Here is a 27,969-nt window from a genome sequence, read left to right on the forward strand (position 1 = left end):
AAGAACCAAACAAAAATAATTCAGGAAAAAGCCTACAAGACTGACTTTCATGGCTTTCCCTTGAATTTTTTTTTTTCACTTAAGTTGACAAATGAAAATTATTTTGTATATATTTACCATGTAGATGTTGTTTTGAAATATGCACATATTATGGAATGGCTAACTAGAACTAATTCACATATGCATTATATCATATATTTATTTTTGTGGTAAGAACACTTAAAATCTGCTTTCAGTAATTTTTAAGGATACTGTTGTTAACTATATTCATTACAGAATATACAGATCTCTACAACAGATCTCTTGAATTTATTCCTATCTAATTAAAATTTTGTATCTCTTGACCAACATCTCCAACTCATCACCAATCTTATTTCTTATTTAGTAAGGCTTCTAAAAGCCATCAATTAAAAATTATATCCATAAAAGTCTAGCTTATAAAAATAAACTTATCTAATTTGTTAAATAATACTAATGTATTTCAATTTTTATAGTGTATACTCATCACATTAAATGATATATTTTCACTGCACTAATAGTAAATCTTACATCTTAATTAAATAACAACAGATCATAATTCATCTGGAGAAAATTTGAATAAGAAAGAAAAACACCACCATCTCAATATTTCTCTAAAATTTCCTACTGAAATACATGAATGTTGCTGTTTGCATTGGCACACATTTGTAGTCTCAGGAGGCTGAAGTTTGAAGTTAGCCTCAGCAACTGAGCAAGACCCTATCTTAAATTGAAAAAACAAAAAGGACTGGGGGTGTAGCTCAGTGGTAACGGGCACCTGGGTTCAAAAAAAGAAAAAAATATACGAATGTCAAAAATTACAATCAGTTTATGTTGATTTTAATCACTAAATCTACTTTAAACAACATACTTGTGGAAAGATGTTAATCGCTTTAAGGTGGACAGAACATTGTAAATATCGTCATCATCAGCTTCTTCACCCTACAAATTAAAAAGTAAAGATCACCTCATTATCACACCTTAACTCATATTCACACTAAAGTCTATTAATACTTAACTGCCTAAAGAAAAATTCTTCATTATATAAATAGTATACATTTCCTAGAAGTAAATAATACAAATAAGAAAAAAACTTAATCCAAAGATCAAAAAATAACTAATCTTTAGATTTTAAATAATATGATAAACACAACTATACACTTTTCTAATTTTAAATATTTTATGATAAATTTGTTGAAATTGAAATTGCTGAGTGAAAGGATAAAGTTTAACTCTATATAATTTTGTTTTTCTGCTGGGAACTGAACCCAGGGCTTTATGAATGAATACAAGGCAAACACAACTACAGTTATAGCCCTGCCCTCAAAGATTGTTAATGGTTATTTCATAGATCTTACTGTCAACTAAGATTAAAAATCATAAATAATGTTTGAAAAAAAAAAAGGGTAAGTTCAAATAGCAGGAAGAAGTCTTTTAAAAGTCAATTACATGGATTAAAAAGGGAAATTCTATTAGCCTGGACACCAGAGCACAGAGAACTATAGGAATCCCAGATTGCCTTGTGTAGATTGGGATGAGAGGTCAAGAGGTAAGGATCCTAAAAATAATCAGAAAAATAACCAGTTGCAGGAGCTTGCTATCTCGAGCATACCATTCAGGTATGGGTAGTCTTTAAAAGCATACTTAATTTGTATATTCTACTCACTAGCATATCACAATAATTTAGTAATATTAAAATGCAAATTAGGTCCCAAGAAAAGGCGATGAGTTAAGAAAAATTAAACCTCAGACTTTTCTTAAAAGGGGGGGAAAATGTAGCATTAAAAGGAAATATGACTAAGATTGAGCTTTATAGGATACATCAACTGCAATAATGAAAATTCTAGATTTTATTTAAAAATGGAAATGATTACATAGTCAGCTCTCTTGAATATCTGGTTATTAACTAAAATTATTATTACATGTACACATTAACTTTAGAACAGACCTCTTGTAGTAGGTCTTCCACAGAATGATTGAATCGATCTACAAATTCATCAATCAGCTGGCTCCGAGCTATGTCAACTCTGTTTTGGATGGTATACTCTTCACTGCATAAGATGCTATAGGTTTTACTGCAGGCTTCTAGGACATCTGATTCTACATGTTTCTCCACAACAAATTTAATCTGTTTTAATAATGCATCGAGATGCTGAGGAAGAAAAAAGAAAAAACTATGACATTCAGAATTATAACGAAAATAAAAATTTGCGTCTGTCAACAATGAAAATAAGACTATGATTATGTGCAAATAAAATAATTCAGTTAAGACTGTATGATTAGGTGCAAATAAAATAATTCAGAATTTCAATCTCATAGTAGCTTACCTTTTCCATTCTACCTGTGCTGTAGATTTCTAGATCAAAATACTGTGGGATTTGCAGCAAGTTTGCTACTTTTTCTGCATCAGCCGAATACTAGGAGAAGAAACAGTAAAGAAAAAAGCAGTAACTACTTTAATAGTGTGTTGAAAGCAAACTCAGGCATATTATCAAAAAACTGTAAATGTGACTATACCTTCGATAATAACATAGGAAGTGTGATAATAAAATGCTCAGTCAATTTGTTTCTGTCATCAATTTGAGTTTTCCTTTCTTTGGCAGTTAGCACCTAGAAATAAATTAAAAGGGTAAAAGAATAAAGAGTGCCATGTACTAATTTATATGTCTAAGATGTTATACAGAAGGATGAAGAACTGGCATATAATAAAACCAAGAATTTTAAGAGAAACAAACTACTGAAATAAATATAATCTGATGCAGAAATTTTAACATTCACTGTTACTTTATTAAATAACTAAATTACTAGCTTAACTTATATAAAAATATAAACATGTCTATAAAACCATAATTAGGAATATAAAAATACTGGAAACAAAACATAATATTTCAGGAGATTTAACCTCAATGTGTTAACAGTTACTTTTCCTATGTTAAAAACACACCCATACTTTATAAAGTAATCCTATTTAAAAACCATGAGAAACTAATAAATTGTCATGTATTTTTAAGGCATATACTAATGATACCTCTGGATTCACTTATATTTAAGTCTTCTTGTAACTATGCTCATAAATCTAGGCAGCAATTAAGAGAAAGAGAGTGGTAAAGCCTGTGGTCATGGAACCAATTTAAACTGATAATGCTCATCACTGTATACAACTTGTTAAACATAGGTGCTTTCAAAAAAATATTAAAATGCAAGCTCAGTTTAAGATAATTTCCCCAAAGTATTCTGCATTTGGTTAATATTCTGAAGGAATTTACCATTGTAATATTGGATGGCTATATAGAACAGAAATTTATTAATGTAAACACGAACCCCAATGTTTGAGAATATATGAAAGTAGATGCCTCCTATTTGATTATTTTATATGCTTATGAGGCTGAACAACAATCACTTTGGAATGATCTACCAACTACTATGTTCACCTCTGCACAAAAAAATTAAAGTGACCAAACAAAGTCAAATATATGTTTAGGAATGTATTCAGGATATCAAGGAGTTCTGAAAATTCATCTGACAATTGATCAAAAGTCTAAGGACATCAATTTTAGGGAAAAAGCTATTTTTGATTAGATGATAATTTTGTTGGGCACTCTACATACATGAACTGATCTGGTCATCACAATACCTCTGATGAGATAACAAAACTGGTCTGACACCTACAAAGAAATAATTTGCTAATATCTAACAAATTTTTATGCATATTCTTCCTCTGACTTAGCAATCCCATTTCTAGTAATTTATACCATCAGTATACCAGGTATAAGTAACAAATGACCTATACACAAGTCTATTCACTATACAATTTTTCTAGTAGCAAAAAACTAGCAATAATCCAAAAGTCTGTTAGTAGGTGACTTTCAGTGATACATCCATATAATAGGTACCTTACAGCCATAAAAAAATGAAGATATCTAAATAAAGTTATGGAGTGATATTTAAGACATACAGTTAAATACAAAAAGAAATATACAGAACAGGGTATAAAGTATGCTATCTTTTGTAAAAAGTTGGAAGGTGGGAAGAATTGGAAATAAGAATATGTGTATGTGTGCGTGTGTGTATGTATAATTCCCTAATTTACAAACACTGGATGGATAAACCAGAAATAAAACTGGTTCTAGTAGGAATGGGGTGTAGAGGGAGGTTCTATAAATAAGACTTCTCTGAAAGTGAACCTGGGGCATCTTATTCTGAAAGAAAGTGCTCAAGAATGATAATATCTGAAAGAACTAGGAATTAGCCTAAGGGGGGGTCTCATGAGTTAAAGTTGGGACAATATACTTTTTAAAGACATTTTTTCTTAAAAAAAATCTGTTCTTTTAAATTAATTAGTTTTCTCCCCATCCCCACAGCCTCACCCCTCCCCTTACTCCCCTCTGCATAATCCAAAGTTTCTTCATTCTTCCCTACATGCCTCCAACCATGGATCAGCATCTGCTTATCAGAGAAAACATTTGCCCTTTGGTTTTTTGAGATTGGTTTATTTCACTTACTATGATAGTCTTCAGTTCCTTCCATTTACCAGAAAATGCCATAATTTCATTCCTCTTTATGATGGAGTAATAGTTCATTGTGTATATGTACCACATTTTCTTTATCCATTCATCTGCTGAGGGCATCTAGGTTGGTTCCACAGTCTGGCTATTGTGAATTGAGCAGCTATGAACATTGATGTGGCTGTATCTCTGTAGTATGCTGATTTTAAGTCCTTTGGGTATAGGCCAAGGAGTGGGACAGCTGGGTCAAATGGAGGGTCCATTCCAAGTTTTCTAAGGAATCTCCACACTGCTTTCCAGAGTGGCTGCACTAATTTGCAGCCCCACCAGCAATGTATGAGTGAACCTTTTTCCCCACATCCTCGCCAACACCTGTTGTTGCTCGTATTCTTGATAATCGCCATTCTAATTGGGGTGAGATGGAATCTTAGGGTGGTTTTGATTTGCATTTCTCTTATTACCAGAGATGTTGAGCATTTTTCCATATGTTTGTTGATTGCTTGTAGATCTTCTTCTATGAAGTGTCTATTCATTTCCTTAGCCCATTTGTCGACTGGATTATTTGAATTCTTGGAGTAGAGTTTTTTGAGTTCTTTATAGATTCTGGAGATTAGTGCTCTATCTGAAGTATGATTGGCAAAGATATTCTCCCACTCTGTAGGCTCTTTCTTCGCATTGCTGATAGTTTCCTTTGCTGAGAGAAAGCTTTTTGGTTTGAATCTATCCCAGTGGTTGATTCTAGCTTTTATTTCTTGTGCTATGGGAGTCCTGTTAAGGAAATCTGATCCTAGACCAACAAGGTGAAGATTTGGACCTACTTTTTCTTCTATAATCTGCAGGGTCTCTGGTCTGATTCCGAGGTCCTTAATCCATTTTGAGTTTAGTTTCGTGCATGGTGAGAGATATGGGTTTAGTTTCATTCTGTTGCATATGGATTTCCAATTCTCCCAGCACCATTTGTTGAAGAGGCTATCTTTTCTCCATTGCATATTTTTGGCCCCTTTGTCTAGTATGAGAAAATTGTATTTATTTGGGTTTGTGTCCATGTCCTCCATTGATCTACCTTTCTATTTTGGTACCAATACCATGCCGTTTTTGTTACTATTGCTTTGTAGTAGAGTTGAAGATCTGGTATTGCAATACCCCCTGTTTCACTCTTCCTGCTAAGGATTGCTTTAGCTATTCTGGGTTTCTTATTCTTCCAGATGAATTTCATAATTGCTTGCTCTATTTCTGTAAGGTTCATCATTGGGATTTTAATTGGAATTGCATTGAATTTGTATAGCACTTTAGGTAGTATGGCCATTTTGACAATATTAATTCTTCCTATCCAAGAACATGGAAGATCTTTCCATCTTCTAAGGTGTTCTTTAATTTCTTTCTTTAGTGTTGTATAGTTCTCATTGTAGAGGTCTTTCACCTCTTTTGTGAGATTGATTCCCAAGTATTTTATTTTTTTCGAGGCTATTTTGAATGGGGTAGTTTTCCTAATTTCTCTTTCTGAAGATTCATCACTTATGTATAAAAATGCGTTGGATTTATGGGCATTGATCTTGTAACCTGCTACTTTACTGAATTCACTTATGAGTTCTAAGAGTTTTCTGGTGGAATTTCCAGGTTCCTCTAAATATATACTCATGTCATCAGCAAACAGGGATAGTTTGAGTTCTTCTTTTCCAATTCGTATCCCTTTAATTTCTTTGGTTTGTCTAATTGCTCTGGCCAGAGTCTCAAGAACGATGTTGAATAGAAGTGGTGAAAGAGGGCATCCCTGCCTTGTTCCAGTTTTTAGGGGGAATGCTTTCAGTTTTTCACCATTTAGAATGATATTAGCCATGGGCTTAGCATAAATGGTCTTTACAATGTTAAGGAATGTTCCCACTATCCCTATTTTTTCTAGTGTTTTGAGCATGAAGGGGTGCTGTATTTTATCAAATGCTTTTTCTGCATCGATTGAAATAATCATGTGATTCTTGACTTTAAGTCTATTAATATGGTGAATTACGTTTATTGATTTCCTGATGTTGAACCAACCTTGCATCCCTGGGATAAAACCCACTTGATCATGGTGCACTATCTTTTTAATATGGTTTTGTATGCGATTTGCTAAAATTTTGTTGAGAATTTTTGCGTCGATGTTCATTAAGGATATTGGTCTGAAATTTTCTTTCCTTGATGAGTCTCTGTCTGGTTTAGGTATCAGTGTGATATTGGCTTCATAGAATGAGTTTGGGAGGGTTCCCTCCTCTTCTATTTTATGGAATACTTTGAGAAGTATTGGAATGAACTCTTCTTTAAAGGTTTTGTAGAACTCGGCTGAGAACCCATCTGGTCCCGGACTTTTCTTTGTTGGTAGATTTTTGATGACTTCTTCTATTTCAGTACTTGAAATTGGTCTATTTAAATTGTTTATGTCCTCCTCGTTCAGTTTAGGCAATTCATATGTCTCTAGAAACCTGTTGATGTCTTCGAAATTTTCTATTTTCTTGGAGTATAGATTTTCAAAATAGCTTCTAATTATGTTTTGTATTTCAATCCTGTCTGTTGTGATATTTCCTTGTTCATTCCGAATTTTAGTGATTTGGGTTTTCTCTCGTCTTCTCTTTGTTAGTGTGGCTAAAGGTTTATCAATTTTGTTTATTTTTTCGAAGAACCAACTATTTATCTTGTCAATTTTTTGTATTGTTTCTTTTGTTTCAATTTCATTGATTTCAGCTCTGAGTTTAACTATTTCCTGTCTTCTACTACTTTTGGTGCTGGTCTGTTCTTCTTTTTCTAGGGCTTTGAGCTGTAGTGTTAGGTCGTTTATTTGTTGAGTTTTACTTCTTTTATTAAATGCGCTCCATGAAATAAATTTCCCTCTAAGTACTGCTTTCATAGTGTCCCAGAGATTTTGATATGATGTTTCTTTGTTCTCATTTACCTCTAAGAATTTTTTAATTTCCTTCCTAATATCTTCTGTTATCCATTCATCATATAATAGCATATTGTTTAATCTCCAGATGTTGGAATAGTTTCTGTGTTTTACTCTTTCATTTATTTCTAACTTCAATCCATTATGATCTGATAGAATACATGCTAGTGTCTCTATCTTCTTGTATTTGCTAACATTAGCTTTGTGGCATAATATATGGTCTATTTTAGAGAAGGATCCATGTGCTGCTGAGAAGAAAGTGTATTCGCTCTTGGTTGGATGGTATATTCTATAAATGTCCGTTAAGTCTAAATTATTGATTGTGTTATTGAGATCTATGGTTTCTTTGTTCAATTTTTGTCTGGAAGATCTGTCCAGTGGTGAGAGAGGTGTGTTAAAATCACCTAGTATTATTGTGTTATGGTCTATTTGGTTTCTGAAATTGAGAAGGATTTGTTTGACATACATGGATGAGCCACTGTTTGGGGCATAGATGTTTATGATTGTTATATCTTGCTGATTTATGCTTCCCTTAAGCAGTATGAAATGTCCTTCTTTATCCCTTCTGACTAACTTTGGCTTGAAGTCCACATTATCGGAAATGAGGATGGATACTCCAGCTTTTTTGCTGAGTCCATGTGCATGGTATGTTTTTCCCCATCCTTTCACCTTTAGTCTATGGGTATCTTTTTCTATGAGGTGAGTCTCTTGCAGGCAACATATTGTTGGATCTTTCTTTTTAATCCAGTCTGCCAGTCTATGTCTTTTGATTGATGAATTCAGGCCATTAACATTCAGGGTTATTATAGAGAAATGATTTGGTTTCCCAGTCATTTGGTTCATTTTTTAAATTTTGTTTATTTATTTGTTTGACACAACTTGTTTCCTCCTTTATTTGACAATTCCTTTAGGATAATTTCTCCCTTTGCCGATTTGCTTCTTTGTTTTTCATCTCTTCCTCATGGAATATTTTGCTGAGAATGTTCTGTAGTGCTGGCTTTCTTTTTGTAAATTCTTTTAGCTTTTGTTTATCATGGAAGGATTTTATTTCATCGTCAAATTTGAAGGTAAGTTTTGCTGGGTATAAGATTCTTGGTTGGCATCCATTTTCTTTCAGGGCTTGAAAAATGTTGTTCCAGGCCCTTCTAGCTTTTAGGGTCTGGATTGAAAAATCTGCTGATATCCGTATTGGTTTCCCCCTGAATGTAATTTGGTTCTTTTCTCTCACAGCCTTTAAAATTCTGTCTTTATTTTGTATGTTAGGTATTTTCATTATAATGTGCAACAGACCCACACCAAGGCACATTATAATGAAAATACCTAACATACAAAATAAAGACAGGACTTTATATATAATTTTACCATTAAATATTTAATATATATCTTTAATAGATGAGACCTTAAATTGTCTTTACAATTGGTTCAAACAAGAATTCAAACACATGTGGCTGGTATGTCCCTATATCCTTTAATTTCTGTAATCTCTGTTACTCCTTTTCTGCGTTCTGAATTTGTCTAACTATAGTCTCATTTAAAACATTCCTTCATCCCCATATTTTCTTGAAAAGTGATAGTTTCTGGAAGCTTGATTACATCAATTCTTTTCTCCCCTAAACCAGTCTAGGAATACTTCAAAAGTGGCAACAGTTTCACTTTCAACAGTGTTAAGTTTAATCAGTGCATTCAGATAACCCAAACCAATCTGTCATGGAGTTCCTCATCAACCTTTCATTTAACTACATGTCACTGATGAGTGTCATTTAGATAATTTCATTTGGGTGACAAAATAACATTTTAATTCTACTATTCCTCTACTTATTACCAGTGACATTTCTACTGAAAAAGTTTGTCTCAAATATTTAGTTACCCAGAAATCTCAGTATTACTAATACAGGAAAACTAAACATTGTGTGCCTTTCTGATATGATGTAATATGGAGCATAAAAATTTATTGCTGACAAAATCTACAACCTTATCTGATTAAGCCTTTAAAATTAACTTTCAGATTACAAAAAAAATTATGATGGAAAGAACAACTAAAAAATGCTATGAAGTAGTAATAAGAGAAACCAGAAGGAAAAATATGCTTTTCCTCCTATCTAGTTATTCTCAGTTGAAAGAGAAACATTAAAACCTCTAAAATATTACTTTAAGCATTCATTTAATGTCTCAATTTCTTGTATTTTGGACTCTTGTCTATATGTATCTAATTGTTGTATTTTTCCAATGTATTACTGACCCCTTTGTCTTAAGAAAATGTCTCTTTTGGTTTTTAGTAACATTAAAGTCTTTCTAATATAAATAATCTCTTCATCTCTCTTATTCATTGCACAATACCTTTTTGCCATCCTTTTTTTTCAAACATATTTATGTCTTTAAACCTGACAGTCTGACAATACCTTTATTGTTGCGGGGGGCAGGTGCTGGGGACTGAAAATTTCACCCATGTTCATATCCAATATGATTTTTGTTATGGCTAAAATTATGTAAAACAGAAGGGAAGGGGACTAGGAGGAGAGAGGAGGGGAGGAAAAAGGGAAGAAATTGACCAAATTATATTGTTCTATTGTGTGCATGTATGAGTATGTAATAACAAATCCCACTGTTATGTGTAATTATAAAGCATCAATAAAAAAATAAAGGGCTTTAACTCACAAAAAATGTCATCCACTTCGCTGTTATCTTTATGCCTATTTCTTTTGTTCCTCCTTTCTATCTTTACTTAAAGTAAATGTACCACCATAATCTTCATTTTCTTTTTAGATAGGAATGATTGCTATAGGGATTATTATATACTTCCTTACTTTCAATTGGCTTCAGTTTAATACTAAATTAGTTATAGCAAAATGTAGTGATTTTGCTCCAATTTGGTTCCATACCCTTTCCCTTCTTTTGTGTTTTTACTGTCAAATACATCATGTCTATATTATAATCTCAACACAACAGCACTATACTTATTCACACAATATCATGTCCATTAAAAAATTAACAGAAGGGAAAAATATATGTATACACTGCCTTTGTATATTCATTCACAGATTATAGTTACCATTTGATAATTCTTTATATGGCCTCGAAGACAAAATTTCTTGTAAGGCAGGTCTGCTAAGAACACAGTCTCAATTCTTGTTTTTGTTCCTCAGAAATGGTCTTAAAATATCTTCATTTTTGACATAATTTTACTGGGTTTAAAATTTCTGATTGGTGGGCTGGGTTGTAGCTCAGTGGTAGAGCACTTGCCTGGCATACGTGAGTTACTGGGTTCGATTCTCAGCACCACATATAAATAAATAACTAAATAAAAGTAAAGATCCCTCAACAACTAAAAAGGTATTTAAAAAGAAATTCTGCTTGGCAATTTTTTTGAGTATTCTGGCCTTCACTGTTTTTGATAACAAGTCAGCTGCTAAATCCTGTTGTAGTTGCCCTCCACCTGACTTGTTTTTTTCTTATTGCTTTCCAGATTTTCTCATTTTGTATTTCAACAGGGTGACAGCTATGTCTAGGTAGGGACCACTTGTGTTTATTCTACTAACATCTGTGAATCAATGTTTTTCATCAAATTTGTGATGTTTTTGATAATTCACTTCTTCAAATATTTCTCTTCTTTCTTTCTGGAACTTCTATTACACATATTAGAATGCACTTGATGTTATCCCACATATTTCTGAGGCTCTGTTCACTTTTCTTCAACCTTTTTTCCTCTTTTTTTCCCCCCAGAATTAACAGCTCCTATTAATCTTCATGTTCACTGTTTCTTCTGTCATCTCAAATCTGCTACAGTATTCCTCTAGTAAATTTTAAATTTCGCATTGTATTCTTCAAATACAGATTTTTCATTTGTTTCTTCCTTATTAAGAGTCTATTTCTTGTTTTCAATTTTCTTAAAACTTTCTGAATGTATTTTCCTTCAGTTATTTTGAATTCACTTTAAAAGGGGGGGAGGGCTTGAAGACTTTGTGATCCAACATCTTCACCTACTGTGAAGACATTTCTACTATCTTCCCTTTTTTCCCTTAGTAGACATTCTTAGACAATATATGTAACTATGACTTTTAACTTATTTTTATCAGTTTAATATTTTTTTAGAGGTACTTAAAATTCATCAACTCACTCAGTGTGGTGGTGCATGCCTAATAATACCAGTGGCTTGGGAGGCTGAGGAAGGAGAACTGAATTCAAAGTCATCCTCAGCAACTTAGCAAGACCCTGTCTCAAAAATAAGAAATAAAAAGGGATGTGGCTCAGTGGTTAAGCATCCTGGGGTTCAATCCCAGGTACCTCCCCACCAAAAAAAAAAAAAAAAAAAAAAAAAAATCACACATACTATGTAACTTATTTCCTCTGTGGCATGTGGCTTCTGCTATCTCTGCTCCCAAATTTTATTTTTACTTTTGTTTTGAAGTCCATTTTCTTAGGAAACTGTTTGAATAGATTAGTGGTTACCCAGAGATCTGGGCAGAGATTGTGCTCTGATACATAAATTGCAAGGATATCTTCCTTTTAAGAAAAGATTCATTGCGGATTAGAGAGCATGTTCAAAAATTAAACCAGTTGTTACAACTGGCTTGACTTACTTTGTGTCGGGTTTTCTAAGGTTTCCTTGTTAGTCAGGAATGTGTGGAGAGCTTATCTAACCCTTTTATAGCTTCCTCATTTCCATGATTTTTTCAGTTAACATTGTGGCTGATCCACCTGAACCACCAACTCAGATTATAAGAACTGTGCTTCCCTGTTATCTCTGTCAAGTTTGCAGTCAACAAAGCAATGGGATTTTATCACTTGTCCATACTGTATCAGTTCTCTGACAACAAAACTGCTGGCTTTGCAGGTAGTCCACCTGGTAAAAGATCTTACCAACCAAACTTATGGGAGTGGTATGGGTACATAGTAAACCTAAAACGGAAGGCTGTAGATTCTGCTGCTTTTACCTGAAACTTCATCACTTTTTAAAGAAAAACAAATATTTCTTAACTGTTTTTTATCTTTGGTAAATTTTGGATGTTTTGGATAAAATTTTCCAGTTTACACTTGTGTTTGCAGAAAGAATTTGCCTACCCTTTTATACTACGAAAGAAAACAGTCTCTCTACCTGTGATCATTTCAACATGTCTAAATAATAAATAATATTTTTATTATTAGTCCCATGTTACAGAAAAGAATACTAAGGCACACACACACATGCACAAATATTTACCTATCCAAAAATTACACAGCTGCTAAACAGAAGAGCTTTCAAGTTAAGCAGTCTTCCTCCTGAGCCTTTATGCACTCTTGATATAAATATGAAAATTCTTAAAGTACTTACATACATACCATAATAGAAGCAGGGACAGATGCTATGGGAGCATGAAGGAAAAAAATCAATTTTTGCAACCTGAGCCTAGTAGATACAATATGAAGATGAAGTATCATAGAATGTATCATTTACAAAAAATAATATGTTTGAGGGATGTAAATTCCAGTAAAATTTCCAAATATTTAAGACAGTTTTACATTAAAAGCTTTTTGTAGATTTCTCACTAAGGTAACTTACTCTCTTGCCGGTACCCCTTCCCACTGGAGGATGTGCCTCAGCAGCTTGACGAATTGTACAAACCATTAGCTCTATAAGAGCACTCTCTTGACGGTCAGACATTGCTAAGGTGAAACAAAATACATGAATATGAGCAGACAGTTTTATAATGACCATGTGCTGAAAGTGAATGCAATTATAAAAAAACTTCAAACATAATGTATTACTATGAAGAAGACCGAAGCTAAACTATGTATTTTGTTGTTTTTTTCCTCTTTTTGTTTTACTTAAGTAATATATACTTGCTGTCTTTAGTCAAGCAAGAAAGAGGTATATAAAGTGAAAATTTTGGTCTCAGTTCTAATTCCCTCCTTCTGAGTTAGGCAATGTTAAAATTTTATTTTACTTCCTTACATGTTATTTGAAAGCTCATACAAATTTTTAAAGCTTTTTAACAAAAAAAGATCATGACATTTAAAAAATTAACACTTAAAAAAATCTGTATACATATTATATCTTTAATAATTATAAATTATTATAATTAGTTAATATACCACAATTTAGTCAATCTCCTGTCTATGGTCAAATTATTTCCAGATTTTTGACACCATAAAAATTGCTACAATAAGCATCATTATGATATATACTTATGTAACTGATAAATTTATTTCTGGGAATAAATTTCCAAGAGTGAGAATAATGTGTCAAAGAGCAAAATCTCAATAACAATGTATGATAAGATTATTTATTGTAGTTCACACACTCAGTTACAATTATGATAATGTTTGGCTTAAAAAAATTTTTTTTAGTTGTAAATGGACATAATACCTTTATTTTATTTATATATGTGGTGCTTAGGATTGAACCCAGTGCCTCACACATATTAGGCAAGTGCTCTATCACTGAGCCACAGACCCAGTCCAATGTTTGGTTTTTCATATCCCTGCCAGCACTGGGTTTTATAAACTCCTTTAATTTTTGCCAGTCCTATGGGTTGTGAAATGGTAGTTCACTGTTATTTTGTTCCTTTTATCTACTGATCAGTCAAGTGGAGTATTCCCTCTCCCCTTACCCACATCCCCTAGGATTTATCTTTTTTTTTTGAAATGGGATCTTTCTAAGTAAACCAAGCTGGTCTCTAACTCACGGGCTCAACTGATCCTCTCACCTAAACATTCTGAGTACCTGGGATGAACTACAGGCACATTTCACAGCACATGGCTCCCAAGATTTCTCATTATTCTTATTCCACCCTTTTTGTTATTAAGACCTAGTTCCCCCTAGGTCCCTTTGTCTTCTGACTCTTTCTAGTGTCTTTTGTTAGAATTTTTTACCTTTTAAAAAGTCACTTGTATCTCCCTATGGTTTTGTTTATTGGTGTATATTAATTATACAGAATGGTTGTTTTTTGTGGTATATACATTTGTGCATACATAAAACACTTTAATCAATTTTATTGAGTTTCTCGTATTGCATTCCAAGAGTTCTCTATCCTAGAGATTAGAGAAATATATTTTTCATTTTCTTCTAATTTCTTTCTCTTTCTCTCATTGTCATTTGCTCTCTTTTGTTCTTTCTTGCTCATTCACTTTTTTGAGGGGGTGGTGTACCAGGGATTGAACTCAGGGGCACCGAGCCACATGCCCAGCCCTATTTTGTATTTTATTTAGAGATAGCGTCTCACTGAGTTGCTTAGCACCTCACTTTTGCTGAGCTGGCAGTGAACTCAAGGTCCTCCTACCTCAGCCTCCTGAGCCACTGGATTACAGGCATGCGCCACCATGCCCAGCTTCATGCACTTTTATATCTTTAACCTATTTGGCATTTATTTATAAATAAGTACACAGTAATGGCCTTCGCAGGCCTATTTACCTATACCAAATAAACAGGCAATTACACTACACGTCCACCACTGCTAAATAAACCAGATTTATCTAAGGATTTTAAATGCCATTTTAAAACATGCTGTAGGGCTCTCAAATATACTTAGATCTTTATTCTAAGTATATACTTTAAAAAAATTTTTTTTAGCTATAGATGGACACAATACCTCCATTCTATTTATTTTTATGTGGTGTGGAGGACTGAATCCAGAGCTCCACCGAGCCACAACTCTAGCCCCTATTTCTAAGTATATTCTTTATTTAGTTTTGCTAATATATTTGTATATTTTTATAAGAATGCCGATTTTGATTATAGCAGATTTATAATTTATTAAAATATAACATTATGCAATTTAATCCAATTAATTAAAGTTTGCCTTATTCTGTCATTTTTCTAATTTCTATAATGCTAGCAGTAAATCACTTATTAAGCATTTTTTATTCATGAGGCAAATAAATGATAAGTGGGTTAGTTAATAACTTGTTTGATCCACAAACAATTCTAAGAAATAGGAACTAATATCCTCACGTTACATATTAAACCAGGCAGTCTGACTCTAGAGTAGTGCTCTCAAGCATTATGTTATACTGCCTTTTTAACATGTTTAAAATTCCAATAAACTTTAAAATTTTTTTGGTTAGGTCTGGGGAGAAATGACTTTTTTTTTTTGTACCAGAGACTGAACCCAGGGGCACTCAATCACTAAGTGACATCCCCAGCCCTTTTTTTTATATTTTATTTAGAGACAGGTCTGAGTTGCTTAGGGCCTCATTAAGTTGTTGAGATAGGCTTTGAACTCACAATCATCCTGCCTCAGCCTCGTGGGCCACTGGGACTACAGGTGCAATATTGCGCCTGGCTGACATTTTTTATAGTCTTTTCAGCTAGAAGCATAATTTAGTTCTTCATTATTGAGATCTTGTTTTATGTCATTTAAGAAAACACAGTTTTCCTTCACAGAAAATACAAACTTTTCTTCTGAATTCATCCCATGTGTTTTTAAACATTATTTTTGAGGATAATATGAATATATTTATTTATATTGAAAACCAACAGATAGTAGGGATTATAGAGACAGCACTTTTGAAGGAAAAAATACAATGAACCTAGGGAAGTTTAAAAGTCTACAATGATTATTTTTAAACTGAGGCCAACAAAGACATAATGACACCTTGTCCTTTAGTCTATAGCAAATTTATCCTGCATAAGAATATGTAAATACACCATTTTTTCTTTCTTTTTTAATTTGCAGAATGGGGATTGAACACAGGACTTTGTGCATGCTAGGCAAGCGTTCTCCCACTAAACTACAAACCGAGCCTTTTAAAACAATTTTATTTTGAGATAGGGTCGTACTAAGTTGCCCATGCTGGCCTTGAACCTAGATTCTTCTACTCCAACCTCCCAAGTAGCTGGGATGATAGGTGCATGCACAATAGCACCCAGCTTATACATACATCCTAATTCAATCATTTCTTAAAATTTTAAAAACACATGAACTTTCAGCTTGTTTTAGAAAAACACATGAAATAATTTAAACTTTTCTACCTTTACTCCCATAATCCAATGTCTAATAATACAAAAAAGCTTTCCACTCGATAGCAAAGTTTTTACTTTTCCAATTCTAGAATTTCATAACTTTTAAAAATTTGTGAATAAAGGAACACAAAGTTATCTGTGAACTAAATATATATATCTTTTTAAATTCAGGAACAAAATCTGGATCTATGGAATGTGAACAGAGAAGAATATATCTTCCACTATTCTTCCACTATATAGTAAAACTCATAGTACTATAGTACTGTTGAAGTAGAACTCAACTTTACACAATGTTCAATGACATCAATTTTGTCAAATTTATTTTATCAATAATTGAAAGTTTCCATAAATGGAAAGGCAGGGTAAAATCAAAAGCAGTTGAAATTTAATTAAATCCCTTTTGGGATATGACAGCAAAACTACATAAAAATGAGATCAAAGCAAGCTTTAAAAGCTCTTTTGACAAGAGCCAAATAGTCACGCTAACTGAAATAAATAGGTAAGAACCTACACTCTGAACTATTAGATAATTACACAACTTTCTAACTGTTGGGAACCCTTTTCGCACATCATCTCTATTTCCTCAGTATTGGTTTTAGTTTAATCACTAAAAACAAATGCTTTGAAGTCAACGATGAAAAAAAATTTCTAAATGACCTGTGTGTAACCCTTAAAACAATATTAATATTGACCACAGCTCTCTGATATATGATATTATTAAACATAGGTCTCCTGATCATTCTCTTTACTGGGTTTGTAAAAGGGTATGATTCTCAACATTTTCTTAGCTGTTATTCTCTCTTGTTCTTTTTACTTTTTTTATAAGCTCTCTTCCCCTTTAATTTTTTACTATTGTTTCTCATAGAGACCACTGCAATAATTACATACCTAATCTTCTGTTTATGCCTTTATATATAAAGACATTTTTCTTAAAATATGAATTGGATCACAGTGTTTCTCATGTCAAGTCCTTCAGTGGAACCCTAATTACACTTAGAATAAACTAAAAATATTCACATATAAACTTAAAATATTCTACATTATCTGACCTCTGTCTCTATCTCAACTTATTACCAATGGCTTACTATGTTCTAGTTATTGCAGCTCTGAGAATGAAATTATCATTCGTGCTTCTGACACTCTGCAATTGGTATTTCCACTATCTAGACATGTCTTTTTTTGATACTTCCTATGGCTAGTCCCTTATCCTTTATTTCTTGGCTCACAAGTGGGATTCTTCAAAAAGGTCTTCCATCAGGATTTGATCTAAAGATAAACTCATTATTATCCATCACAGACCTTATTAACTCCTGAAATTAACAAATACTTGAAGTACATAACTTGATTTTTGGTTTGCTTTTCTCATAAGAATGTAAGAGCCATATGGGCCTACTTTAATATTGTACCTTCGGTACCTTCAATACCAAGCATAATGTTTGGTATATATATATTGTTAAAATTATAAACGAATTAATGATTTGAATGGTTGTTACTGAATGATGTGCCAGGGATCTACTCAGGGTTTTGGGCATTCTAGGCAAATGCTCAATCATGAGATACATCCCTAGTCCAAGATTCCTGCTTTGAAGAAATTTCATCATTTGCATCTTCAATCAACTGAGTCACAGAATTTTAGCACTAGAAGCAATGAAAGAAGATTATCTAGACAAAACTTCACATATTAAAGTGGAAAATCAGAAGTTAAATAACTTGTAATCTGACAATAGAGCTGTTAACAAGAACCCAGATCCTTACATTATATTAAACATTTATCCAATTTTTATTCTGCTATAGAAAGTAAACACACACACATGCACACACAGCAGCCCCTTAAAAACACTTCAAGACAGTCTTAAGACTACTGTGATTTAAGCTGGTGTTAGTCTTTTATAATGTATCTCTTTCTCCAAATTTCAAACCTTACATCTTCAACTTTTAACTAAATTTTCCTTCACTGAAATTTTGCCACACTTCATCTATCTAATAAATAACTTAAATTCCAATCGGTTTCAAAAGTAAGTTTCAGGTAGGTTTTTGTCAGAAAACACAGCAAAAGAGTAGCATGGAAAAATGATTTGAATGTCAATCCATGTCAGGCCTTATATGTGACATAACATGCATACAAAAAAAAAAAAAAAAAAAAAAGAGAAAGAGAAGAAGAAGAAAAAAGTTCAGTTATTTTGTATATACAATTATGCATTTATTACTGGTAATTTCTCAGGCTTGCCCTACTCAGATTCAATCATAGCCTTAAACTGTGATTTACTTTAAAGAATGATCCCATTTTATAAAAGTCACTCTTGTAGCTAAAATCAGACCAACTATATACAAGCTAAACCAAACCTACCTCTTGACTGAAAGTCAAAGAAATTCAATGTTAACTGAATTTAAGCCACAATGAAATATCTAAAAGCACATAGTTATTTCAAGAAGGTAAATCCATCTAGATCATCTTGATGACTCAAAGACTTATTATTATTTATTGATTTGCATATCCTACACAAAAGTAAAATGCTAACAATACCAAAGCATACTATCTTGGCACTTCTTCCCTTAATTTGCATTCCTTGCCTCCCTTGTTCTTAGACATAGCCTTATAAAACATGATGTGATATGAAGAAAAATGACTTGAAATTAGAAATAAGAAACTATAAGACATTCTGGTAGTTTGTTAACTTTATGGCCCTAAGTGAGGAAAAGATGGAAGGGATATACCACTAAATACTATGCTAGTGTCGTTCGGGTACTACTGATTAGAAAGGCAAATTATTTCAACAGCAAAAATATTAAGATTTGTTAAAAATATAATGTATGAAGTCAGTAAATTTAGCAGGAAAATGGATAAGTAAAATAACAAGGAGAGGGGGCTGGAGTTGTAGCTCAGTGGTAGAGTGCTTGCCTAGCTTGTGTGAGGCACCGGGTTTGATCCTCAGCACCGCATAAAAATAAGTGACTAAAATAATGGTGCTGGGTCCATCTACAACTAAAAATATTTTAAAAAGAACAAGGAGAAAATGCAGAACATATGTTCACATTTATCTGATCACAAAAGTAAAAGGAATGCGAAGTGCAGTTAAGAGTTCAATCTAGTGAGCAGAGGGTCCTGTCAACTTAATAGTAGGGTCATTCTCTAACTAAGGTTTATCATGGAAGAAAGAAGGTCTGGGAAAAGTTTGGGAAGATAAAGGAAGAGAATGTGAGGTAAATGTTTGAATTATACTTAAGAAAGGCAATTTGAGTTTGTTTACTGGAACATATCAAGGTATGATGTCTACCAGTTTTTTTCTCATTGAATAAAAGCTGGAATACATAATAATAAGCATCATGGCTTAGAATACTAGGGGATGGTCACTCTGTTGGTGACAAATGCAGGGGAAGGCTCATTCTGTTCTCATAATATTTCAAAGGATTGAAGCACATAGGAGGGTAGTGGAAGCAGAACAAAGAATGAACAGTATACTATCTTTTTTAATCCTCCCAAGTATGTAAATTACATAAGGAAAATAATCTCTACATTTTAGAGAAATCCAGGATACAAAGGATCAGAATATATAACAAAAGGTGAAGTTTGTGTTTTAATTAAATCAATGCTGGGGATGTAGCTCAGTGGTATACTGTTTGCTTAGCAAGCACAGTCCCTGGGGTCAATCCCTAGCACTCTCTCCCCAAAAAAGAGAAGGAAAAAAAAAGTATGTATTAAAGTTTTTCCAAGTTTACAAATCAGCAAAAAGATCCAGGATGCACTTTTTTTTTTTTTCATATTGCGTATATCAGCATTTTGTTTCTCAAATCAGTATAAAGAAAACTTTTTTGAATACTACATGACACATGGATTTTTAAAGCATTTGTGCAGCATGGTAGCAGCACTAACATGGAAAGATGTTGAACCAAGAGACTTCCTAGTTACAGAAAATCATTCTGTTGAGAAAAAGACATATAGCATACTAGCATATATTAGTTTTTAAGACATAATCTATATAGGATAGTATGATTATCAATGAAAACATAACAATCTGTGAACCAACTTGTCAAATACTATACCTTCCTCTCCTTGAACAGGTTCTTCTAATAGCAACTCTGTCATACATTCCCAGTCTTTCAAAAGTTCTTGAGAGCTCTCCCACAAACTGTCCACCAAGTAGGCTGCATGTTCGTGTAACTAAAATTAACAAATCAAGTGTGACTATTTAATAAAGAAATCACTGTTAATACTGCAAGTTAATAAACTATTTTATTAATAATTAAAATGGCTTGGTCTCAGTGGTTCTAAGAACTGTGTGGAAAATAACATATATATTCATATTCCACTGTCAATAATGCAGATATAGTATGTAGAATCATTTTTTTTTAAAAACAGGAATAGTAGTAAGATTAAGGATCTTTTAAGTCTAATGACATCATTTATAGATGAGGAAACTGAGAGTAGGCTGCTAGTTAGCAGAATCTGAAATTATAAGCTGGATCTAGGTCACTTTTCACTACTGTTGGTCACCTCCTTTTAACTATTTTCTTTTAGGAAATTAATCACTTTCTCCCAGATTTCTACTTGAAACTTCACTACTAGCTTCAACTTGGTGAAAAAGTAAAAAATATGTTATTTTTTCTCTTCTTTATCTACTTTCATTTCCATTTAATTCATTATATCTATCACCTCGCCCTCATCTTCTGTTGGTCATTACGCTCTTCACACAAGTGAGTGACCCATGATCCCACAGTAAACAAACACACTGAAGTTCCTTATCAAATACTTCATGACAAATTCTACCACTTGCTAGTCATTAAATACTGTATTTGCCAAAGAAGCTCTTCAGGGAAGAGAAGAGAGAAGGTGTCAGCACTGTTCCAGTTTCTGTTCCTCATAATTTCCACATAAATCATCCTAGAGATCAGTGTTTTTCAAACTATAGATTGCAACTCATTCTTGGGTTGTTAAACTAATTCAATGCATTGAAACAGAGAAGGAAACAACAGTAAATAGCATTTAGAAAGGGTAAATATTATTTCATGTTACTGTTCCCCCCCAGTGCTGGGGATTGAACCATGGCTTCATGCATGCTGGACAAGTATTCTACTACTTAGCTATATTCCAGCTCTTAACTGTTATTTGTTGTATATGCTTGTACTTATCTTTGAGAAAATGTATCTCTCATCAGCACTTTTTGAGTTAAGTTTTCTCTCTCACTTCCTAATTCTATCGTATTTTTAACTTCAATGTAAATTTTAGTGTCTTGTTTAATGCTCTGACTTCTTTGACTTTAGTTCCGTACTTCATTTTTACTGCATTTTAAATCTTATACACTGGTTCCTGACATGCATTAGGAAACACACACACACACACACACACCACAGTATCCCAATGAATTCTATTAAAGCCAGAGGAGGAAACAATAACAATGATGATCATCTTTGCTTGGAAAGAACATGGGCAAAGATTTGCAGTAAGGTATCTCCAAACTTTCAAAGTCACACAGCATGAGAAACTATCCTTGAACCATCAGTAACAATGACAGGCACAAGTGATATACAACTAGGTGTCAAAGATGAAAATGAAAGCAGAAAAAAGAAAAATAGTTGCAAAACTTCTGTGTTAAGGACTATGCTGAAATGAAGAGTTACAGTTTAGTGGATGTATATTTAGTTTGGGAAAATTCTGAAAAAAGTTCTGGAGATGGATGGCAGTGATGACTGCAGAGCAAATGAATGCACTTGGTGTGACTGAACTGTACACATAAAAAAATTGTTATGTACAGTTTACTATTATAAAAATGAACATACTATATAAGTATGCTTTTATTGGAATATGTAGATGCATATTTCCATAAAATAGGCATATATTCAGAATTATATATATAGTAGATTATACCTTTTCTAAATATAAAACATTCACTTTTGATCTCTCTTAATTGCTTTTGTTCTGTTTTTTTTTTTATGATATTGTCCCTGTTTTCTTTTTGAGAGCATTTGTTATAGCCACCCTTTTATTGGTAAATCTCTGTATTATTTTGACTAAGGTGTGTTTGTAAACAGCATATAGCTATGTTTTATTTCTTTATTTCAACTCCAAATGACAATATATATTTTAATAGAGAATATGTCTTTTAATAGCCTGTTTACATTTACTGGGATTACTGATGCTGGCAATACTTCTGGCATTTTATTCTCTGTGCTTTACATGTGACATTTTCTTGAGTATTTTATCTTTCATTCTTAGTTTTATTTTGACTGATATTTTTCCATTAAAGATCATAAGCATACAATTCACAATAGCTAAACTATGGAAGCAACCTAAATGCCCTTCAACTGATGACTGGGTAAAGAAATGTGGTACATATACACAATGGAATATTACTTATAAAGAAGAATGAAATTATAGCATTTGCAGGTAAAATGGACAGTGCTGGAGAATATCATGCTAAGTGAAATAAGCCAAACCCAAAAAACCAAAGGCCAAATGTTTTCTCTGATAAAGCAGATGCTGATTCATAATGTAGGGGAGGGGGGCTGGGAAGGGACTTTGGATTATGCACAGGGAAGTGAGGGGAGGCATGGGAGTGGGGGGATGGGAAGGATGGTGGAATGAGATGGACATTATTATACTATATACATGTATGAACACACTACCAGTGTGACTCTGTACCATGTTCAGAGGAAGGAGAAGTTATGCTACATTTGTGTACAATGTGTCTAAATACATTCTACTGTCCTGTATAACTAATTAAAACAAATTAAAAAAATAAAATAATAAAAAAAGATCATGAGCATATTTCTCCTCATTTAATCTGAACATTACTATTTTTACATTTTAATAATTTTAAGATTTTGCCTTAAATGTCACAGTCATACTAAATTTTTAGGCGTAGTTTTAATTTTTGGACTTATTTGTTGCCCCAAGATTCTTATATTCCTGTTTTCTTTTTATTGTATCCATTCCCCATTTTGCTAGAAAACAAAACATACTCATGTAATATTTGACATATAGATCTCATGGGTAGTTAATTTTCTGTCCTTTGGTTAGTTCCTTTCCTCCATTCTTTCTGCCTCTCTCTCGTATTTTTCCTTCCTTTAATTATTTGTACGGCTTTCTAGAAAAAAATTTCTTGGTTCTATCTATAGTCAATCCTTGGTTGTGTCTATTGAGGTCATTTATTGATTTCCCTTCTTAAATTTTAGACATTGTTTCAATTCCTATTAATTCTCTTCCACTTTCATAAGCCTTGTCATCTATCTGGGAACATAAATCTTTTCATCAATCTGTTGAATTTTGTGTTTATTTGTCAAGTTTTAGAGACTCTTGGTTGCTAGTTCATATATGTTGACTCAAGAAAGTTGTTTTGGTTTTTGTTTTAACATAGTTCAGTTCAGTTTTACTGAGATAAAGAATACCATCTCACAAATGTGTTATCTCCGAAGGGAGAAATCAGGGAAAGATATTTATGGAGCTTTATGCTTGGACTGAATGGTTTTAAAGCAGGTTTTTAAAACCTGGAAAATAACTGGGAATGTCAGAAGTTATGGCACACTAACTTTAGGTTAGTGAATCCAATAAAAAGAGCATCTCAAAGTGAGTATTATAAGCAAGTTGCCGCTGTTGATAAATAAGCTGTTTAATTTTCTCATTTTTTTTTAAAAATTTTGATTCATTGTACAGAAATGGGGTACAACTTTTCTCAGATTGTACATGAAATAGTCACACCATTTGTGTAATCATGTGTACATAGGATAATGCTGCTTGTCTCATTCTATTATTTTTCCTTCCCCCCACACCCTCCCTACACCTCATTTTCCTCTATATAATGCATCCTTCCTCCATTATTGCCTCCCCACTATTTCGTATCATTATCCACTCATCAGAGAAATCATTTGGCCTTTGGTTTTTGGGGATTGGCTTATTTCACTTAGCATGATATTCTCCAATTCCATCCATTTATCTGCAATGCCATAATATTCTTCTTTATGGCCGAATAGTATTTCATTTTATATATATATATACACACACACCAGAGTTTCTTTATCCATTCACCAACTGAAAGGCATCTAGGTTGGTTCCACAATCTACCTATTGTGAATTGAGCTGCTATAAACACTGATGTAACTGCGTCACTGTAATATGCCGATTTTAAGTCCTTTGGGTTTAGGCCCCAAGGAGTGGAATAGGCTGGGTCAAATGGTGGTTCCACTCCAAGTTTTCTAAGGAATGTCCACACTGCTTTCCAGAGTGCACCAATTTGCAACTCCACCAGCAATGTATGAGTGTACCTTTTCCCCCACATCCTCGCCCAGACCTATTCTTGATAATAAACATTCTAACTGGGCTGAGATGAAATCTTATAGTAGTTTTGATTTGCATTTGTTATTACTAGAGATGTTGAACATTTTTTCATATATCTGTTGACTGCCTGTAGATCTTCTGTGAAGTGTCTGCTCATTTCCTTAGCCCATTTGTTAATTGGGTTATTTGTATTCTTGTTGTAAAGTTTTTTGAGTTCTTTATAGATTCTGGAGATTAGTGCTCTATCTGAAGTGTGTGTGTGGCAAAGATTTTCTCCCACTGTGTAGGCTTTCTCTTCACATTGTTGATTGTTTCCTTTGCTGAAAAAAAGCTTTTCAGTTAGAATCTATCTCTATCGTTGATTCCTGCTTTTATTCTTGAGCTTTGGGAGTCATGTTGAGGAAGTCTGGTCCTAAGCTGACATGATGAAGATTTGGACCTATATTTTCTTCTATTAGGTGCAGGGTCTCTGTTCTAATTCTGAGGTCCTTGATTCATTTTAGAGTTTAGTTTTGTGCAGGGTGAGAGATAGGGGTTTAGCTTCGTTTTGCTGTACATGGATTTCCCAGTTACATCTGTTGAAGAGGCTATCTTTTCTCCATTGAGTGTTTTTGGCACCTTTGTCTAGTATGAGATAACTGTATTTCTGTGGGTTTGTCTTTGTATCCTCTATTCTGTACCACTGGTCCACCTGTCTTATTTTGGTGCCAGTACCATGCCATTTTTGTTACTATTGCTCTGTAGTATAGTTGAAGGTCTGGTATTGTGATTTCATCTTCTTTGCTCCTGCTGCTAAGGACTGCTTTAGCTATTCTGGGTTTCTTATTCCAAAAGAATTTCATGATTGCTTTCTCTATTTCTGAGGGATGTCACTGGGATTTTAATTGGAATTGCATTGAATCTGTGTAGCAGTTTTGGTAGTATGGCCATTTTGACAATATTAATTCTGCCTATCCAAGAACATGGGAGATCTTTCCATCTTCTTTAATTTTATTTCCAGGTTTTCTTTAATTTCTTTATTTAGTGTCCTACAGTTCTCATTGTAGAGGTCTTTCACCTCTTTTGTTAGATTGATTCCCAAGTATTTTATTTTATTTTTTTAGGCTATTATGATGGGGTAGTTTTCCTCATTTCTCTTTCAAAGGATTCATCACTTATGAATAAAAATGCATTAGATTTATGAGTGTTGACTTTATATCCTGCTACTTTACTGAATTCATTTGTGAATTCTAGAAGTTTTCTGGTGGAACTTTTGGCTCCTCTAAATAAAGAATCATATCTTCAGCAAATAGCGATAGTTTGAGGTTTTCTTTTCCTATTCATATTCCTTTAATTTCTTTGGTCTGTCTAATTGCTCTGGCTAGAGTCTCAAGGACGGTGTTGAATAGAAGTGGTAAAAGGGGGCATCCCTGCGTTGTTCCAGTTTTTAGGGGGAATGCTTTCAGTTTTTCTCCATTTAGAATTATGTTGGCCATGAACTTAGCATAGATAGCCTGTTTTCACTACTTTTTCTAGTGTTTTGAACATGAAGGGGTACTGTATTTTATCAAATGCTTTTTCTGCATCTATTGAAATAATCATGTGATTCTTAACCTTAAGTCTGTTGATATGGTGAATTACATTTATTGATTTCTGTATGTTGAACCAACCTTGCATCCCTCAGATGAAACCCACTTGATCATGGTGCACTATCTTTTTAATATGCTTTTGTATGCAATTTGCTAAAATTTTGTTAAGAATTTTTGCCATCTGTGTTCATTAGGGATATTGGTTTGAGGTTTTCTTTCCTTGATGTGTCTTTGTCTGGTTTTGGTATCAGGGTGATATTAACTTCACCGAATGAGTTTGTAAGGGTTCCCTCCTTTTCTATTTCATGGAATACTGTGAGGAGTATTGGATTGAGTTCTTCTTTGAAGGCCTTGTAGAACTCGGGTGAGAATCCATTTGGTCCCGAACTTTCCTTCGTTGGTAGGCTTTTGATGACTTCTATTTCACTGCTTGAAATTGATCTATTTAAATTGTTCATGTCCTCCAGATTCAGTTTGGGTGGATCATTTGTCTCTAGAAACATGCTGATGTCTTCAAGATTTTCTATTTTGTTGGAGTATAGATTTTCAAAATAGCTTCTAAATTATGTTTTGTACTTCAATAGTGTCTGTTGTGATATTTTCTTTTTCATCATGAATTTTAGTAATCTGAGTTTTCTCTCTCTTCTTTGTTAGTGTGGCTAAGGGTTTATCAATTTTGTTTATTGTTTCACAGAATCAACTTTTGTCAATTTTTTGAATTCTTTTGTTTCAATTTCATTGATTTCAGCTCTGATTTTAATTATTTCCTGTCTTCTACTACTTTTGGTGTTGATCCGTTCTTTTTCTAGGGCTTTGAGCTGTAATGTTAGGTCATTTATTTGTTGACTTTTTCTTCTTTTATTGAATGTGCTCCACGCAATGAATTTTCTTCTTAGTACTGCTTTCGTAGTGTCCCAGAGATTTTGATATGTTGTATTGTTGTTCTCATTTACCTCTAAGAATTTTTTATCTCCTCCCTGATGTCTTCTATCTGATAGAATACAAGGTAGTATCTCTGTTTTTTTTGTATTTGCTAAGAGTAGCTTTGTGGAATAACATATAGTCTATTTTAGAGAAGGATTCATGTGCTGTTGAGAAGAAAGTGTATTTGCTTATTGATGTATGGAATATTCTATATGTCTGTTAAGTCTAAATTATTGATTGTTATTGAGTTCTATGTTCCTTTGTTCAATTTTTGTTTGGACGATCTGTCCAATGGTGAGAGAGGTGTGTTCAAGTCACCTAGTATTATTGTGTTGTGGTCTATTTGTTTTGTGGAATTGAGAAGGATTTGTTTAAAGTACATGGATGCACCTCAAGAACAGTTTTAACTAGAATTCTTCCTTGAGACTGATAGCAAGGTACTGGCTTCCTTGGTCGAAAAGGAAAGGGGATCTGTGATCAGGCAGGAATTCCCTCCAGGGTACAGGTATACAATTGCTCTTTAAAATGCAAAAATTTCCTGTCCCTCTTGGTAGACACCTCTTTCATCTTGACTAATTTAGCCTGAGGTTTTTGGTGGAGGAGCTGAAGGTAAAATTCAATGTTTTAATTAGGATAAATCTATCAACATTAGCATTCTCATGGATGATTTTTTTTCATGTTTTGAACCAAGGGATATTAAAATAAAATTCATCTCTGACATGCAGTCACCATTTCTATCACAAATTCTGTGTTTGTGGTCACTGATTTTTTTCTTTTTCTTTTTCTTTTTTTTTTTTTTTGAGAACTTTAGTACTGTCAAGAGGACTCAGTCA

At 33.3% G+C, this 27,969-nt stretch overlaps 1 protein-coding gene across 10 annotated transcripts in view; it reads right to left on the reverse strand.

The window, feature by feature from the left end:
- STAG1 (STAG1 cohesin complex component) overlaps window positions 1-27,969 on the reverse strand; it is a gene marked incomplete at its 3' end in the record, with an annotated part of 382,903 nt that overhangs the window by 65,135 nt on the left and 289,799 nt on the right. For all 10 annotated transcript variants that reach the window (XM_079154996.1, XM_079154998.1, XM_079155002.1 and 7 more), the window contains 6 exons: window positions 20,417-20,534; window positions 12,974-13,077; window positions 2,536-2,628; window positions 2,346-2,435; window positions 1,967-2,170; window positions 890-960 (listed from right to left, as the gene is read on the reverse strand). In XM_079154996.1, coding sequence (XP_079011122.1) covers window positions 890-960; window positions 1,967-2,170; window positions 2,346-2,435; window positions 2,536-2,628; window positions 12,974-13,077; window positions 20,417-20,534 — 680 coding nt within the window. The remainder of the gene's footprint in view (window positions 1-889; window positions 961-1,966; window positions 2,171-2,345; window positions 2,436-2,535; window positions 2,629-12,973; window positions 13,078-20,416; window positions 20,535-27,969) is intronic.

This window comes from Sciurus vulgaris, assembly GCF_902686455.1.
Source record: "Sciurus vulgaris genome assembly, chromosome: 10".
NCBI classification, from domain to species: Eukaryota; Metazoa; Chordata; class Mammalia; order Rodentia; family Sciuridae; genus Sciurus; species Sciurus vulgaris.